Genomic DNA, 16,606 nt, shown 5'->3' on the forward strand with positions numbered 1-16,606 from the left:
TGTGAAACTTGAATTTCAGATGACACCTAGTGGACGATCTTGAGCAATAACTTTTATTTAACTGTTATATTTTTTTTACATCATTTAGCAGACACTCTTATCCAGAGCGACTTACACTAGTGAATGCATACATTTCATACATTTTTTGTTCCGTACTGGTCCCCCGTGGGAATCGAACCCAAAACCCTGGCGTTGCAAACACCATGCTCTACTAACTGAGCCACACGGGACTGTTACATGACAGGAGGTAAAATTAACAATACAATACAAAGCTTGAATATAACTATTTTTCAACTCAGAATTGTCATTATATATATATATATATATATATATATATATATATGAGCACAATTTCAGTAGCTGACATGAAATAGTGGCAACCATGTTGTTTTAGTACAACTGAATGCCGTGAGTGGTAAACTGGAATAACACTAGTCGTGTTAGGTCTGCTAAAGGCCAAACCTTAAAGTTAGCTTAAATCACTGACTTAATTCCAAAGACAAGTGTTCTATGCATGCTACTGAAAATGATTAAATGGATTTTATTAAAGTTAGAAAGACTAACTGCTTTTGATCCAGTATCAACTTGTTTATCTACAGGTTTAGTTTATTATTCATCTAGCACAGCATCTACAATAGAATACTATACAAATCTATGCTCTCACAAGTAAGCGCTCAACATGAAACTGAACATAGTCAGACCCTTTACTGAACAGATTGTACATCCATCAAATGTGACTCACTCATTACTAGCCGCTGGTCTATTCATACATGGCATGTCCTACATCTTCTGAACGGTCATAAGTGCTGTGCTGATGAGCTTCACAGAAAGGCATGGGAGAGCGAGGGGACTGGGAGTGAGGATCTTGGCTGCGGATAGAAAGGAAGGATGGTGTAAACGCACGTGTCAAACTCATTCCACGGAGGGCCGAACGTCTGCAGGTTTTCGCTCCACCTTTTCTATTTGAGTGATGAATTAAGTAATTCCCCTCACCTGGTTGTCTAGGTCTTAATTGAAAGGAAAAACCAAAAACCTGCAGACACTAGGCCCTCTGTGGAATGAGTTTGACACCTCTGGTGTAACAGTACTACACAACTGTGAGGGGAGGTCACAGTTGGACTGGAGGACACCTCCAGTTGTTGCCTTGGCGACGACCTTAGTAAGAGCACAGGTTAAGGGAAGGAGCTGCTGTCAACTGACGCGCTGAGTAGAGAGGCCAGAATGAACTCTTTGCTACTGATCTAAGGATGGGACTATCTGAGGACAGGCCAATTGCAGACCTGAGATCAGTGGGGCCAGAGCAAAAAATGGTAACGATGTGAGGCCCCGCCCACTGAATGCTGCAGCACACTCCCCACTTCCTGGGAGCGATCTCAATTGCATAATTCTCGGCGAGGCAAGAAGAAATGAGAATTATGGAATTAAGATCTTCCCCTGGTGTGGCTTCAGTGTCTCCAAATCAACCATCTGACAGAACTTAAGAGATCATGGTTATTGTTGAAAATCGTGACTACCTAATTATCTATAGTAGGAGAAATACAGCACTATAGAATAGATTTAGGGAGGATTGGAGAAATGTAGGCTTTGTAGCCAGGAGCTTTTGCAGGCATCTAGACAAGGGCCCCGGACTACACTGATTACAATGTTGACATCACAGCTCTAACAGAAACCAGAGACCACCACTTTGGAGTGCAAGCTGTGCAAATGTCTGAGCTCTTATACTGTTATTTTGCACCCACCTAAAAAGCTACAGTACATCGCCTCACTGCAAATACACATTATATATATATTCACATCCTTACACAATACAGTATGCAGTACTGAATTTCCGATATATTCAATTACTGTACTTTTTACCAGATATGAAGATTATTAAAAAACATGCAAAATTGGGTAATTTGGAAAGCCTATTTGAAGAAAAATCATAACTACTGGCTGTAGGATGTATATATATATTATCATTATATGCAATATAAATGTGAAGTCCCTGAAAAATACAGTAGTTGATCATATGGGCTCCAAACTTGCTGTAGAAGATAACATTGGTTGCCACCTCTCACATACAGTGTAGATCAGTCAATAACATTCATAATGACAAGAACATTCTTGAATTCATAAGGTATTACGTTCAAAGTTGTCCTCTGAACAGTTGGCCTAACAGTAAAGTGCCAGTTAGAGGTGTCAATGTGAGCATGTTGATATTGCTTGGAGTGCCACCCCTGCACTGATGAGCTTCTCTCATCATAACCTGCCTCCTCTGATCTAGCCAATCCCTCCATTTCTCTCCATCCTCTCTCATCCCTTCTTCATATATTCAATTCTATCTCCTCGCTGATTCCTGCATCCCACCCTCTCATCCCTCCATCTCCTACCTCTATCCGAACTTCTCTCCTCCCTCCACCCCATCCTCATTATTGTCTGTTGTCGAGAGGAGTGCCTCTTCTTTCCCTCTGTGTATTGGTGGGAATGCAGGCGGCATTGCGCGCCGGCTTCACCCTATTGGACACCTAGCTAGCGCATCTTGTAGTCGTGGGAGATGGCTGCCTCGCATATCTGTCCTTTGAAATCCAGCTCAAAGGTGAAGTCCAAGTCACGCTGTGAGAGAGAGAGAGAGAGACAGAGAGAGAGAGAGAGAGAGAGAGAGGGAATTCACCAGGGAATAAAAGAGAGAGAAATCTAAGTGAGTGTTCAATCAGGAGTGGGGCACTGACACTGTTGCTATCTTTATCTGCTGTTTGGTCTGGGAGTGATTAGTGCTCTCTCTCCTTTGACCTCTATCGCAAAGATGATGATTGAAGTTCAAACAAGCAGTCTATTGTGGAGAGGCAGTGGTGGAATTGGGTTTCTTTCAAGCCATATAATGTTGGTTTAAATGCCTCGTCTGCCTGAAATGACTTGATTTGACCTTATGTCTTTATTTTGTTAGACAAGTACAAATGTATGTATGAACTCTACCTATCCCTGTTGGGCCAGTGTCTGTAGTTATCATACAGTAGGTAGGGGCCAGGGGCCTCATTTATCAAAAGTGCGTGTGCACAAAATAAACTCTAAACCTTGCATGCGCTAGTCTTCCCGCAAAGGTTGGTATTTATACATTTTGAACTTGACGGGAAAAGTGTGAATCTCCACACACAGCTCAGACCAATGCGTACGCACAACTTCTAATGGTTGGACAATTGTATTGGGGGAAATTGTGTTTTACGCACACTGGTAGGCGAATAAAAACATTCAAACGTAATGATGCATTTGCCGTTGGTAAGGAGATCACATAGCAGCATGTAGGTAGGATTATGTTTCTTCAAATGTGATTAAATAGGCCTAAAGCATAATCACATTGCAGGACATCTCCTTTTCTTACATTACTGGTTTATTCTCGCTACACAACACTTATTAGGCTACCATTCATCCGTCACTCATTCAATAGCCAAGCATGCTTGAAAGTAAATAGACTGGTACCCTATTGAAACTATTTGACAGTATGGGTAGGCTACAGTATTGGTGTGCGTTAGGAGCGCGACATCATAGCCTATTTTATCTCAAAGCCTATACCACGGCAGGAGAAATACAATCATCTATTGATCAACAAGTTATTGAAGAACAATTTTTATTTTGCATAGAAGTGTGGGCTGTAGCATTTACTTTACAATCGTTCGAATAGACAATCAATCTTGCAGAATGCGCGGCCAGTGTTTGGCACTTGCTATTGGGAGCATGCATTTTTTCGTTTGAAAAAGTCACTGCAAAATATTAAAACGTTCTATCCACACCTCTACAGAAATGTAATCCAATTTGCCGTTGTGTTTCTTTTAGAAACGGTCATGGCCCAGTTCCAACATTTCCAAATCATACAGTAAATGATGATGTTTCTGCTACCATAAAAGGTAAATAGAGGGCGATTTCCAGGCGGGGATGTAATGCTCATATACGCCAGAATATAGTATGAAATGTATGCACGGTTGATAAATGAGGCCCCAGGACTCTGGTCACTAGATGGGGCGGTTTCCCGAACACTATTAACACTATTCCTGCACTACAAAGAATTTTCAATGCAGATTCTCCATTGAACCTTGCTTTTTAGTCAAAGACTGGATACTGCCCCTATAAGTGTTTCAAAGTGAATTACTTTTTACTGGTCATAGATTCCAGACACTCACTATGTTCTTCTCGTTGGGCTTCATGTTAATACTGCCAATGATCTCCTCGCCCCTCTTTACGGTCAGGTAGTCCTCCAGGTAGAAGACTGTCTGTTTCCAGTGTGTGAACGGAGCATCTGGGGCTGTAGGAAGACAGGCATGCAGTTAGGGCCAAATCTGAACTTCAGATCTGTATGTTTAATTCATATTTTCACATAAATAATGCATCATTGTCAATGGGAGATTTGTTCAGAAACTCAAGTGAAGTGCGCAGAGTTAATTTGGCTCTTAGAGTGGACACGACCCCTGACCCTTAAAACCAAAACAATCATGAGCCAAAGTTTTGACCCCCAACAAAAACGAACATAAATTTAACTTTTCACCTTTGACATTGGACCTCTGATGCACTTTTTAGTCACAAAGACACAACTTTTGTAACATTAGACAAAGTTTTTTTCTTATTTTTTTTTTTATCTCTTGGTTCTAAAAAAAGTTACCCATGGTTCTGACTGTATACGTGATTCACTATATCATCATGCTATTTACAAGCGTAGATACAGCACTGAGGATCGGTCATGCTAAAATGCTGGTTCAAATCAGGATATCAAATGACATTGATATAATAGACAGATAAGAGGAATTGATTGAGTTGACCCTCCCTACTGACGTTTGTCCTTGTCAATCTCCATTCTCCAATTACCTCGCCCACATGCATTCTGCTAGTTGAAGTGTGTGTGTGTTTGTGCATGCGTACAGTATGTGTGCTCGTGTGTATATGCTCATGTGGATCTTCCAGCAAGACAATGACCCCAAGCACACATCAAAATCCACAAAGAAATGGTTAATTGACCCCAAAATCAACATTTTGCAATGACCATCTCAGTCTCTAGACTTGAACCCCATTGAAAACCAGTGGTTTGAATTGAAGAGGGAAGTCCATAAGAGCTGATGAAGGATATCATGGATCTGGAAAGATTCTGTATGGAGGAATGGTCTAAGATCCCTCCCAATGTGTTCTCCTCATAAAACATTTTAGAAAATGCCTCAGAGCTGTTATCCTCGCAAGATGAGGTATTGAAATGCATTGAAAACAAGGGTGCCAATCATTTTTTACCCCTATCTTTTTGAGAAAATAAAATATGACTTGTTAAACAAAATCTCTTTCTCTGATCAATTGTATTCTAAAATAATATAATAACAAAATTGTTGGAGCCTACAATATAGCTAAGTATTTGTAATATTTTTTTGCTCAACTTTATCAACGGTGCCAATCATTTTGAACCTGACTGTGCATGTGTGTTTGTATGGGTCTATAAACAATATGCGCACACGTGTGTGTGTGTTTGTATTTGCGTGTCTCAGCTTCACTCCAGCTGCATACTGCTGATACCCAATACCCCCGCCCAAAACAACGTGCGCCCACCTTTTGCCTGCGCTGTTAAACTACAGCTTGGCCAAGGCTCAAAGGCTCAAAGGTCAATACAACTTTAATCGAATTTCAGCCGGCTGTCCTGGGATAACTTTGTACCTCAGACTTTAAAGGCATGCCGTTTGAGGGCTCATGGATAAATTGAGTTGCTGATCATGCTGCATAAACAGACAGATTATGAAAGCTGTACTCAGTGGGAACCTGAACGGAATAGATAGGGCTGTATTTGTTATGGTGGTTCAATGGGTGATATTTTCCAGCAGCATACAACATATGCCCAAGTTTCTCTGTGTGCTCTTTTTCCATGTACTGTATATATTACCATTAGTGTATTACCATAAGTATTTCTACAGTATATTCCTACTACCAGTCCATTTTCATCCCTACTACCAGTCACGTTTTATGTATAAACCCACCTCAACCACTCCAGTACCCCTGTACATAGAATAAGATACCTGTATATATTTGCATTCTCGTGTTTCTTCAATTTATATCGTACTTCTTGTGTTGTTCTATTATCTATTATTATCTATATAATCACTGCAATGTTGGTAAAGAGCTCTCAAGTAAGAATTTTACTGTACTGTTTTACACCTGTTGTATCCTGTGCACGTGGCGAATAAACTTGAAACTAGAAATACCTGTCCTACAGGAGAATATAGGAAATCAATGGCCATAGAGGACTTAGGCCTCCATGTGCGCATTTAGATGTGTATCAGAGGTTCAGTGAGGCTAGCAGGGTTTTAGCATCGGCTAAGGTGATTTGGTTTGATGGACAGGCTCAAATCAATACAAGAAGAGCTGGAAGAGCTGTATATGATTGGAGGTCAAAAGTAAGACATTGTCCACTTTTAAGAGTGACAACACATGGTCATCTAGCCACTGCCTCTGCATAATGCAAGCCACAGAAAGTCACAGTTTAAAGTCTCCTATTTGCATCACAAACTCTGATGAAGGCGAACTACTGAAGACATTATGCATATAATCACAGAGGAGCGATAACATCACACCACCACTAGAGGTCGCTCACTGACAAATCCAAACACGATTCTTGCCAAATGAACTCAGCTCATCACACAACTTCTCTGGATCATGCAAATCAACTGGGGACTCAAAGGTCTTCTAATTTCCAGTGGTATCAGTGTTTGCTGTTGTACTCCAGGCCTTTCTGGCTCATCAAAGAGCTCATTAAAGGGGGGTCTTTGTCTGTGAATACAGATCAGGTTGAAACCCACAGGGAGGATGGGAGGATGGTGGGCAGGGAGCAACAGGACTCTCCTAGCCTGTAATCTGCTGATGCTGCTGCCAATTAAAAGGATGAAACCCTGGGTCTGTCAGGAGCTGGTCTGATAACGACACAGTGAACTGGAGAGATGCTAGTACTACAGAACAAAGAGTGCTAATGAATCAAAACAAATCAAACTTTATTTGTCACGTGCGCCAAATACAACAGGTGTAGACCTTACCGTGAAATGCTTACTTACAAGCCCTTAACCAACAGTGCAGTTCAAGAAAGAGTTGAGAAAATATTTACCAAATAAACTAAAGTAAAAAATTATTAAAAAGTAACACAACAAAATAACAATAACGAGGCTATATACAGGGGGTACCGGTACCGAGTCAATGTCCGGGTTACAGGTTAGTCGAGGTAATTTGTACATGTAGGTGGGGGTGAAGTAACTATGCATAGATAATAAACAGTGAGTATCAGTAGTGTAAAAAACAAAAGGGGGTCAATGTAATAGTCCGGGTGGCCATTTGATTAATTGTTCAGCAGTCTTATGACTTGGGGGTAAAAGCTGTTAAGGAGCCTTTTGGTCCTAGACTTGGCGCTCTGGTACCGCTTGCCATGACAATTTTTGGGGCTTTCCTCTGGCACCGCCTAGTATATTGGTCCTGGATGGCAGGGTGCTTGGCCTCCCACATGAAAAAAATACTACAGTACTTACTATAGAATTCTATTGTAAACTGTAGTATACTGTAGAATAATACACTACACACTGTAGTATCCCTTGATCATGTATAGTATTTACTATAGAATGTTGTAGAATACTATAGTAAAAACTACAGCATTATTCACACAAAAAACACTGTAGTAAATACTACAGTAATGTCCGCAAAAACACAACAGTCTGAAAAAACACTACAGTTTAACTATTGTAAATACTTCAGTATTTAATTTGCATATACAGCCCATTGCCCTTCCCATATCCCAATTTGTGCCACCCATAAGTGAGAAACATACATGCCAAGTATAGATCATATTGTGTTCCACACAGGTTATAGAAAAGAGTAGAATGCTGAACTATCCATTCAGACCCCAGAATGACCTACCTACAAGTTGTGAACAATTTGTATTTTAGTATTTCTCCAGTACGTTTCCTCAAGGAGAAAAACTCCACTTCTATGTCAAAGATAATTAAACAAAAACACTATAGTAAATAATACCGTAATGTCCACAAAAACTCTACAGTAAATACTACAGTATACTATAATCCACAACAACACTACATTAATTACTATAGTATTTACTACAGTTCTTTTACTATAGTATTTCTACTATAGTTAACTGTAAAAAATACAGTATACTACAGTAAAACTACAGTATTCACTGTAGTGTTTTTGCTGACTCTAGTCCGCAAAAACACTACAATGAATACTATAGCAAAATCAGCAAAAACACTACAGTAAATACTATAGTATTTATACCATAGTATACTTAAGCAATAAGGCCTGAGGGGTTGTGGTATATGGCCAATATATCATGGCTAAGGGCTGTTCTTATGTACGACGCAACGCGGAGTGCCTGGACACAGCCCTTAGCCGTGGTATATTGGCCATATACCACAAACCCCTGAGGTGCCTTATTGCTATTATAAACTGGTTACCAACGTAATTAGAGCAGTAAAAAAACATGTTTTGTCATACCCGTGGTATACGGTCTGATATACCACGGTTTTCAACCAATCAGCGTTCAGGGATCGAAGCACCCAGTTCATAATATATTATATTAGCCTGTGTAAAAAAAATCAGAGCGAGAGAGAGAACAACACTGAGAAGAGAAAGAGAGTTGAGGACGTACCGGTGGAGAAGCCAGTTTTCTTGTGACACTTGGTGAACTCAATGTTGAAGTAGGTGACCAGGGCGTGGATGTAGTCGTTCCTCTGGATCTGAAGGCAGAAGGCTGAAGTGAAGGACAAGTCCTCAGTCTTCACTGTGTAGATGTCCACCTCCTGTTGAAGAGAGAGAATAACCACACTGCTCTGTTACATCTACATCTAGCATTGTTAATGCTAATCATATACAGAATCCATAGTGATTGGGGTTCTATTAACACCATTCACTGCCAGCACAGTGGTTTCTCCATTGTGCATGTACATGTACAGATGTAGGATTTAAATGTTATCACTCTTTTGTTGCTGAGAATTTTGTGACTTACATAAATTCACTGAAAACCCGTACTCAACACACAGTTATATTAACAGTATTCCACTTTTCATGTACCCTCATTTGGACCAGCTAATAGCCTAACCACTGATCAAGCAAAATTATGTTGCTGCAGGATTGTTTTTGCTGCGAAAATACAGGTCAGATTAATATTCTACATCTGTAGGCCTAACTCTTCCTCTGTGGGTGGCCATTAAGCAGTGTGCCATGGGAGGCTAGTCAAGTCTTGCATTAAGTCTTGTAAGGAGATGAGAGGTGTGAGTGTGTCCAGGTGCAGGTCTTATATGGGTGTCATATGATCTATGTGGCGGTGCCTCTGAGCACTGTGTCCTGTATTATCCCTGAGTCCCTTATTCTCTCTACCAAGGATGAGGCCTCTGCTTTCTGCTACTCTGCTCCAACCTCTCCCTTTGGTTCAAGGTTCACGCAACTGAAACCAAACCCCAGTACCCCCTCCCCCCAGAGGGACCAGCCAAGGAAACCCCACCATAGGGGGGAGAACGAGGAGAAGATGGGGTCATTTGGCTGGAGGACCAAGGCAGTAACTATTTTCAGGGTAGCATTGTACTGGTGTCCTGCTCCTTTATAGACCTCCCCTGGTTCATATCCCATAATTTAACAGGGTATCTGATGCCTCGTGATTCTGCAGTGGGAGAGAGGAGAGAGAGGAGAGCATATGGTAGTGGAACACAGCTCTCTGTTCTGGTCAGACCCACATAGTTGCAGTGAAAAAATGACTTATGTATCGCGCGATCAGCTGTAAAAAAAACAAAAAAACAAAGTCAAGCTCCCCTGCTATCTTTCGCAAACAAATCCCAGCTTCCATAAGAGTAAAAACGGTTTATTTTGGTCATGCACCACAAACTCCTGAAAGTCATATTTTTATAGTGCAGGACGACAATTCAATTCAGCTCTCTCTTTCTCACTCACAAGTTCTGAACATGAGGCACTCATTTGATCTTTTTAACAGCTTAAGCTCCTTTTTGCACACTGTCTGTGTACAAGATTAATGACATGATTCATCCTGTAATCCATTTAGAAGACATGCAACAGCATGTGAGTGGGTTGTCATTTTCAAAGGGCTTTCATCTTACAGGCGCGAAGGATAAATAAGGCACCAGTGTCAAAATCTTGAAGATAAAACACTGACTGTTTCAAAGATTATTTCCCTGCTTCCTATTATTACAGTCTAATGGCTTTAGATAGCAACAATAGAAACACATTTTAGTTATGTAACATCTGAACTGAGAAAAGGGCAGAACAATTCAATCAATAAACTAGATAAGAAGGGCACCTCGGACAAACGACACAATTAGCGGTCTAGACATGGGAATAAATGCATAGCATCATGCATGGAACAATCCCTGTACCCAGTAGTAAAGGATGGCCAGCATGGCCAGAAGGCTCAGATTGAAGGATCACATTACGGTAACATATTGTCTAGTTACAGATGAGGTCATACACCTCTGAATTGTGATTGGTATGTGGATTGTTTACTGTCCCTTTACTGTAACCCAGTGATCACCAACCGGTCGATCACAATCTCCATGGCTTTCCTAGTCAGTCAATCACCAAACAAAAAGCCCAAATGTTTTATTTTTACTTGATTCAGCTGCCCTGCGAGCCAGGTACTCAAAGTGTTCACATTTTCAACCATTTAATGTCTGAAGGTACAAACTCTGCCTACCCGGAAGGCCTGGAGAGCAAATCAAGTGCAAATAGGCTACGGCTAGCCAATGAGATCACTCAAATCACTTTGTCTGCAGCTTCCACGAGCCCACAGCAAAGTTGATAGTCGACTCTAATGTGAGATTTGATTTTGAAACTTTAAAAACCATAACTAGAGAGAGACTGTCAACGAATACAGCAATATCTGCTGTTTTTATGATTGACTTCATGTTTAAGATTTTATTAAGCTCTGTCAGTTTATTCAACACTTTTATAAGATATAAAAAGCGCTCCCCTATCCACTCGCGTTACAAAGTGTATTGATAGACATGCGTTGTTATTAGCGACTTGTGTCTTTCCAATATCGAGGAGTATTTCATGTTCCCTGGTCATACGAGTAACAACATGAATTTGTGCATGAGTCAGAAATAAAGTGTGACTCGAATTTCACCATCAGATGGAAGACGGTGTCCCTTTTGTGGTCAGTCAGAGGAGGGAGGAAGAGCTGAGGGACGGTGAGAGGCAGCCTATCCGCTGCTCTCTTTCAATTTAAATTTAAGGGGCTTCTCACTCTCACACACACTCCATCTCCCTCCCACTTTCCATCCGCTGAGACTGACCATCACATACAGGCACCATCAGTCACCAGTAAAATTAAAAAAGCGCTAATGATTTCAATTTATGCCTCACAAGAAGTAATACAACAAATTATCTATTACCAGTACATCACGTTTTGAAATATAATTTTTAAATGGTGTGAGGTTAATAACATAGGCAGGGCAATTCAAGTGTAGCCAATATGCAATTATAATGTATTCAGCCTATAGCCTACTGCACAAACCTCATTTATACAGAACCGTTTTTAATAGGTTAATGTTGAATGAGCTTATGTTTTTAAAGTCATGTTTTTTTTATTTATTCTCAGGGGTAGATCTCGGCTGGTGGCCCATTATAAATATAACAGTAACACTGGTTATGTAAATCCCACTCTGCATGAGCCCAGAGACAACGCTGAGTCAATGCTTTCTGATTAAACTGTAGGCTTTCACACTGCTGGGCCTCAACAAATCCTACCCACATATACAAATCAAATCACATTTTATTGGTCACGTACACAAATTTTATAGATGTTATCGCAGGTGCAGCGAAATGCTTATGTTTCTAAGTCCAACAGTGCAGTAATATCTAACAATACACACAAATCCAAAAATATCAGAGTCCGGAATATAAATACAGTACCAGTCATGAGTTTGAACACACCTACTCATTCAAGGGGTTTTTATTTGTACTATTTTCTACATTGTATAACAATAGTGAGGACATCAAAACTATGAAAAAACACACATGGAATCGTGTAGTAACCAAAAAAGTGTTCAACAAATCAAATATATTTTATATTTGAGATTCTTTAAGTAGCCACCCTTTGCCTTGATGACAGCTTTGCACACTCTTGGCATTCTCTCAACCTGCATCATGAGGTAGTCACCTGGAATGCATTTCAATTAACAGGTGTGCCTTGTTAAAAGGTCATTTGTGGAATTTCTTTCCTTCATAATGCGTTTCAGCCAATCTGTTGTGTTGTGACAATGTAGGGTTGGTATGCAGAAGATAGCCCTATTTGGTAAAAGACCACGTCCATATTATGCCAAGAACAGCTCAAATAAGTGACAGTCGATCATTACTTTAAGACATAAGGGTCAGTCAATCTTTCTTCAAGTCCAGTCACAAAAACCAGCTCAAATAAGTAAAGAGAAATGTTACTTTAAGACATGAAGGTCAGTCAATCCAGAACATTTCAAAAACTTGAAACTTTCTTCAAATGCAGTCGCAAAAACCTTCAAGAGCTATGATGAAACTGGCTCTCATGAGGACCGCCACAGGAAAGGAAAACCCAGAGTTACCTCTGCTGCAGAGGATATGTTCATTAGAGTTAACTGCACCTCAGATTGCAGTCCAAATAAATGCTTCACAGAGTTCAAGTAATAGACACATCTCAACATCAACTGTTCAGAGGAGACTACGTGAATCAGGCCTTCGTGGTTGAATTGCTGCAAAGAAACCACTACTAAAGGACACCAATAATAAGAAGAGACTTGCTTGGGCCAAAACATAGAAGCAATGTACATTAGACTGGTGGAAATCTGTTCTTTGGTCTAATAAGTCCAAATTTGAGATTCTTGGTTCCAACCTCTGTGTCTTTGTGAGACTTTGTCATACTCCCATACTTCCAGCCTCTTGCCTGGTGGCACCGGTGGTGTGGAAGCTGGACACGGACATCGAGCGGGCGTTACGCACAGAGCCCACTCCCCAGTGTCCAGCTGGGTGCCTGTACGTTCCGTCTGCTGTCCGCGACCGGTTGATCTATTGGGCCCACACATCACCCTCCTCTGGTCACCCTGGTATCGGTCGGACGGTGCGTTAGTGGGAACTACTGGTGGTCCACCTTGGCCAAGGACGTGAGGGTTTATGTTTCCTCCTGCTCGGTGTGCGCCCAGTACAAGGCTCCCAGGCACCTGCCCAGAGGGAAGTTACAACCCCTACGCGTTCCACAACGGCCGTGGTCGCACCTGTCGGTGGACTTCCTGATGGATCTTCCTCCCTCACAGGGCAACACCACGATCCTGGTCGTTGTGGATCGGTTTTCTAAGTCCTGCCGTCTCCTCCCTTTGCCCGGTCTCCCTACGGCCCTACAGACTGCGGAGGCCCTGTTTACACAGGCACCCCGGCACTACGGGGTGCCTGAGGACATAGTTTCTGATCGGGGTCCCCAGTTCACGTCCAGGGTCTGGAGAGCGTTCATGGAACGTCTGGGGGTCTCGGTCAGCCTCACCTCAGGTTTTCACCCCGAAAGTAACGGGCAGGTGGAGAGGGTAAACCAGGATGTGGGTAGGTTTCTGCGGTCATATTGCCAGGACCGGCCGGGGGAGTGGGCGGCGTTCATCCCCTGGGCAGAGATGGCCCAAAACTCACTCCGCCACTCCTCCACTCCTCCACTAACCTCTCTCCTTTCCAGTGCGTACTAGGGTATCAGCCGGTTCTGGCATCGTGGCATCAGAGTCAGATCGAAGCTCCTGCGGTGGACAAATGGTTTAAGTGAAGAAAACCTGGGACGCCGTCCATGTGCACCTACAACGGGCCGTGAGGCGGTAAAAGGCGAGCACCGACCGCCACCGCAGCAAGACCCCGGTGTTTGCACCAGGGGACCGAGTCTGGCTCTCGACTCGAAACCTGCCACTCCGCCTGCCCTGCCGGAAGCTGGGCCCGTGGTTTGTGGGGCCATTCAAAGTCCTGAGGAGACTGAACGAGGTATGCTACAGGTTACAGCTTCCCCCAGATTACCGTATTAATCCCTCGTTCCATGTGTCTCTCCTCAGGCCGGTGGTGGCTGGTCCACTCCAGGAGTCTGAGGTGCGGGAGGTTCCTCCGCCCCCTCTGGACATCGAGGGGGCCCCAGCGTATGCTGTTCGAGCCATCCTGGACTCGAGGCGTCGGGCAAGGGGCCTTCAATACCTCGTGGAGTGGGAGGGGTACGGTATGGAGGAGAGATGCTGGGTGCCGGTGGAGGACGTTTTGGACCCTTCGTTGCTGCGGGAGTTCCACCGTCTCCATCCGGATCGCCCTGCGCCTCGTCCTCCGGGTCGTCCCCGAGGTTGCTGTCGGCGCGCTGCTGGTGTCGGCGCGTTGCTGGAGCCGCACGTCAAGGGGGGGGGGTACTGTCACGACTTCCGCCGAAGTCAGTCCCTCTCCTTGTTCGGGGTGGCGTTCGTGGGCGACGTCACCGGCCTTCTAGCCACCGTCGATCCACTTTTCATTTTCCATTTGTTTTGTCTTAGTCTTACACACCTGGTTTCACTCACCCAATTACCAGTTTATTATTTAACCCTCTGTTCCCCATGTTTGTTTGTGAGTGATTGTTTATTGTATTTTCGGTTCGTTATTGTGTGCTCGTATGTTACTTTATACATTTGTCATTTTGAGTAAAAATAGGTTGATTACTCATATTTGCTGTCCTGCACCTGACTCTCTACACCAGCTATACACAGGACCCTTACAGTTGGAGTCATTAAAACTCATTTTTCATCCAGATTTCTTGTTAACAAACTATAGTTTTGGCAAGTCGGTTAGGACATCTACTTTGTACATGACACAAGTTATTTTTCCAACAATTGTTTACAGACAGATTATTTCACTTATAATTCACTGTATCACAATTCCAGTGGGTCAGAAGTTTACATACACTAAGTTGACTGTGCCTTTAAACAGCTTGGAAAATTCCAGAAACTTATGTCATGGCTTTAGAAGCTTCTGATGGGCTAATTGACATCATTTGAGTCAATTGGAGGTGTACCTGTGGATGTATTTCAAGGCTTACCTTCAAACTCAGTGCCTCTTTGCTTGACATCATGGGAAAATCAAAAGAAATCAGCCAAGACCTCAGAAAAAACATTGTAGACCTCCACAAGTCTGGTTCATCTTTGGGAGCAATTTCAAAATGCCTGAAGGTACCATGTTCATCTGTACAAGCAATAGCACGCAAGTATAAACACCATGGGACCACACAGCCATCATACCTCTCAGGAAGGAGATGCGTTCTGTCTCCTAGAGATGAACGTACTTTGGTGCGAAAAGTGCAAATCAATCCCAGAACAACAGCAAAGGACCTTGTGAAGATGCTGGAGGAAATGGGTACAAAAGTATCTATATCCACAGTAAAACGAGTCCTATATCGACATAACCTGAAACCAGCAAGGAAGAAGCCACTGCTCCAAAACCGCCATAAAAAAGCCAGACTACGGTTTGCAACTGCACATGGGGACAAAGATCGTACTTTTTGGAGAAATGTCCTCTGGTCTGATGAAACAAAAATATAACTTTTTGGCCATAATGACCATCGTTATGTAAGGTGAAAAAAGGGGGAAGCATGCAAGCCGAAGAACACCATCCCAACCATGAAGCACGGGGGTGGCAGCATTATGTTGTGGGGGTACTGTGCTGCAGGAGGGACTGGTGCACTTCACAAAATAGATGGAATCATGAGAAGGGAAAATGATGTGGATATATTGAAGCAACATCTCAAGACATTAGTCAGGAAGTTAAAGCTTGGTCGCAAATGGGTCTTTCAAATGGACAATGACCCCAAGCATATTTCCAAAGATGTGGCAAAATGGCCCAAAATGGCCAGCTCTGTCAGGAGGAATGGGCCAAAATTCACCCAACTTATTGTGGGAAGCAATCGAAATGTTTGACCCAAGTTAAACAATTTAAAGGCAATGCTACCAAATACTAATTGAGTGTATGTAAACTTCTGACCCACTGGGAATGTGATGAAAGAAATAAAAGCTGAAATAAATAATTCTCTCTACTATTATTCTGACATTTCACATTCTTAAAATAAAGTGGTGTTCCTAACTGACCTAAGACAGGGAATATTTACTACGATTAATTGTGAAAACTGAGTTTAAATGTATTTGGCTAAGGTGATTGTAAACTTCCGACTTCAACTGTAGATGTGTCCAAACTTTTGACTGTTACTGTATATATATGCATATAATAGTGTCTATAGACAGTGTCATGACTGTCCTGTGAGGATCCAGATGGGTCGGATCAGCTTTGCAGTGGATGACTTCGGCCAGACCCCCTCTCCTCCGTGGGGGGGGGGGGGGGGGGGGGGGGGGGGGGGTGACAGTTCACACCCTGTTGTAAATCAAGGATTAGATCTTTGAAGCTATCTCCCTCTCCAAATTCACACAGGAATGTGCCTTTGTTCCACAGACGTTTCCCGCCGAAACTCTAACACGTTTTAAAGCGAATACAGGGGAATGGTCAGAGGCGACCTAAAGAATAATAATGTAATTTCAGTTGTTATTTTGTGATGTCATTCAAAATGTTATAAAGGAAATACTGTCACTTGAAAAGTAAATAGACTACA

The 16,606-nt window shown here is 42.4% G+C and overlaps 1 protein-coding gene across 1 annotated transcript in view; it reads right to left on the reverse strand.

Moving 5' to 3' along the window:
* Nucleotides 1-334: 334 nt before the first annotated feature.
* Nucleotides 335-16,606, reverse strand: part of prmt8a (protein arginine methyltransferase 8a) — a 47,338-nt gene continuing 31,066 nt past the window's right edge. Inside the window, exons 8-10 of the mRNA XM_014147925.3 lie at nt 8,645-8,795; nt 4,155-4,276; nt 335-2,595 (exon numbers count right to left, since the gene is read on the reverse strand). Coding sequence (XP_014003400.1) covers nt 2,512-2,595; nt 4,155-4,276; nt 8,645-8,795 — 357 coding nt within the window. The 3' untranslated portion in view covers nt 335-2,511. The remainder of the gene's footprint in view (nt 2,596-4,154; nt 4,277-8,644; nt 8,796-16,606) is intronic.

The sequence above is a fragment of the Salmo salar genome, chromosome 16, assembly GCF_965601325.2.
Source record: "Salmo salar chromosome 16, fSalSal1, whole genome shotgun sequence".
Taxonomy (NCBI): Eukaryota; Metazoa; Chordata; class Actinopteri; order Salmoniformes; family Salmonidae; genus Salmo; species Salmo salar.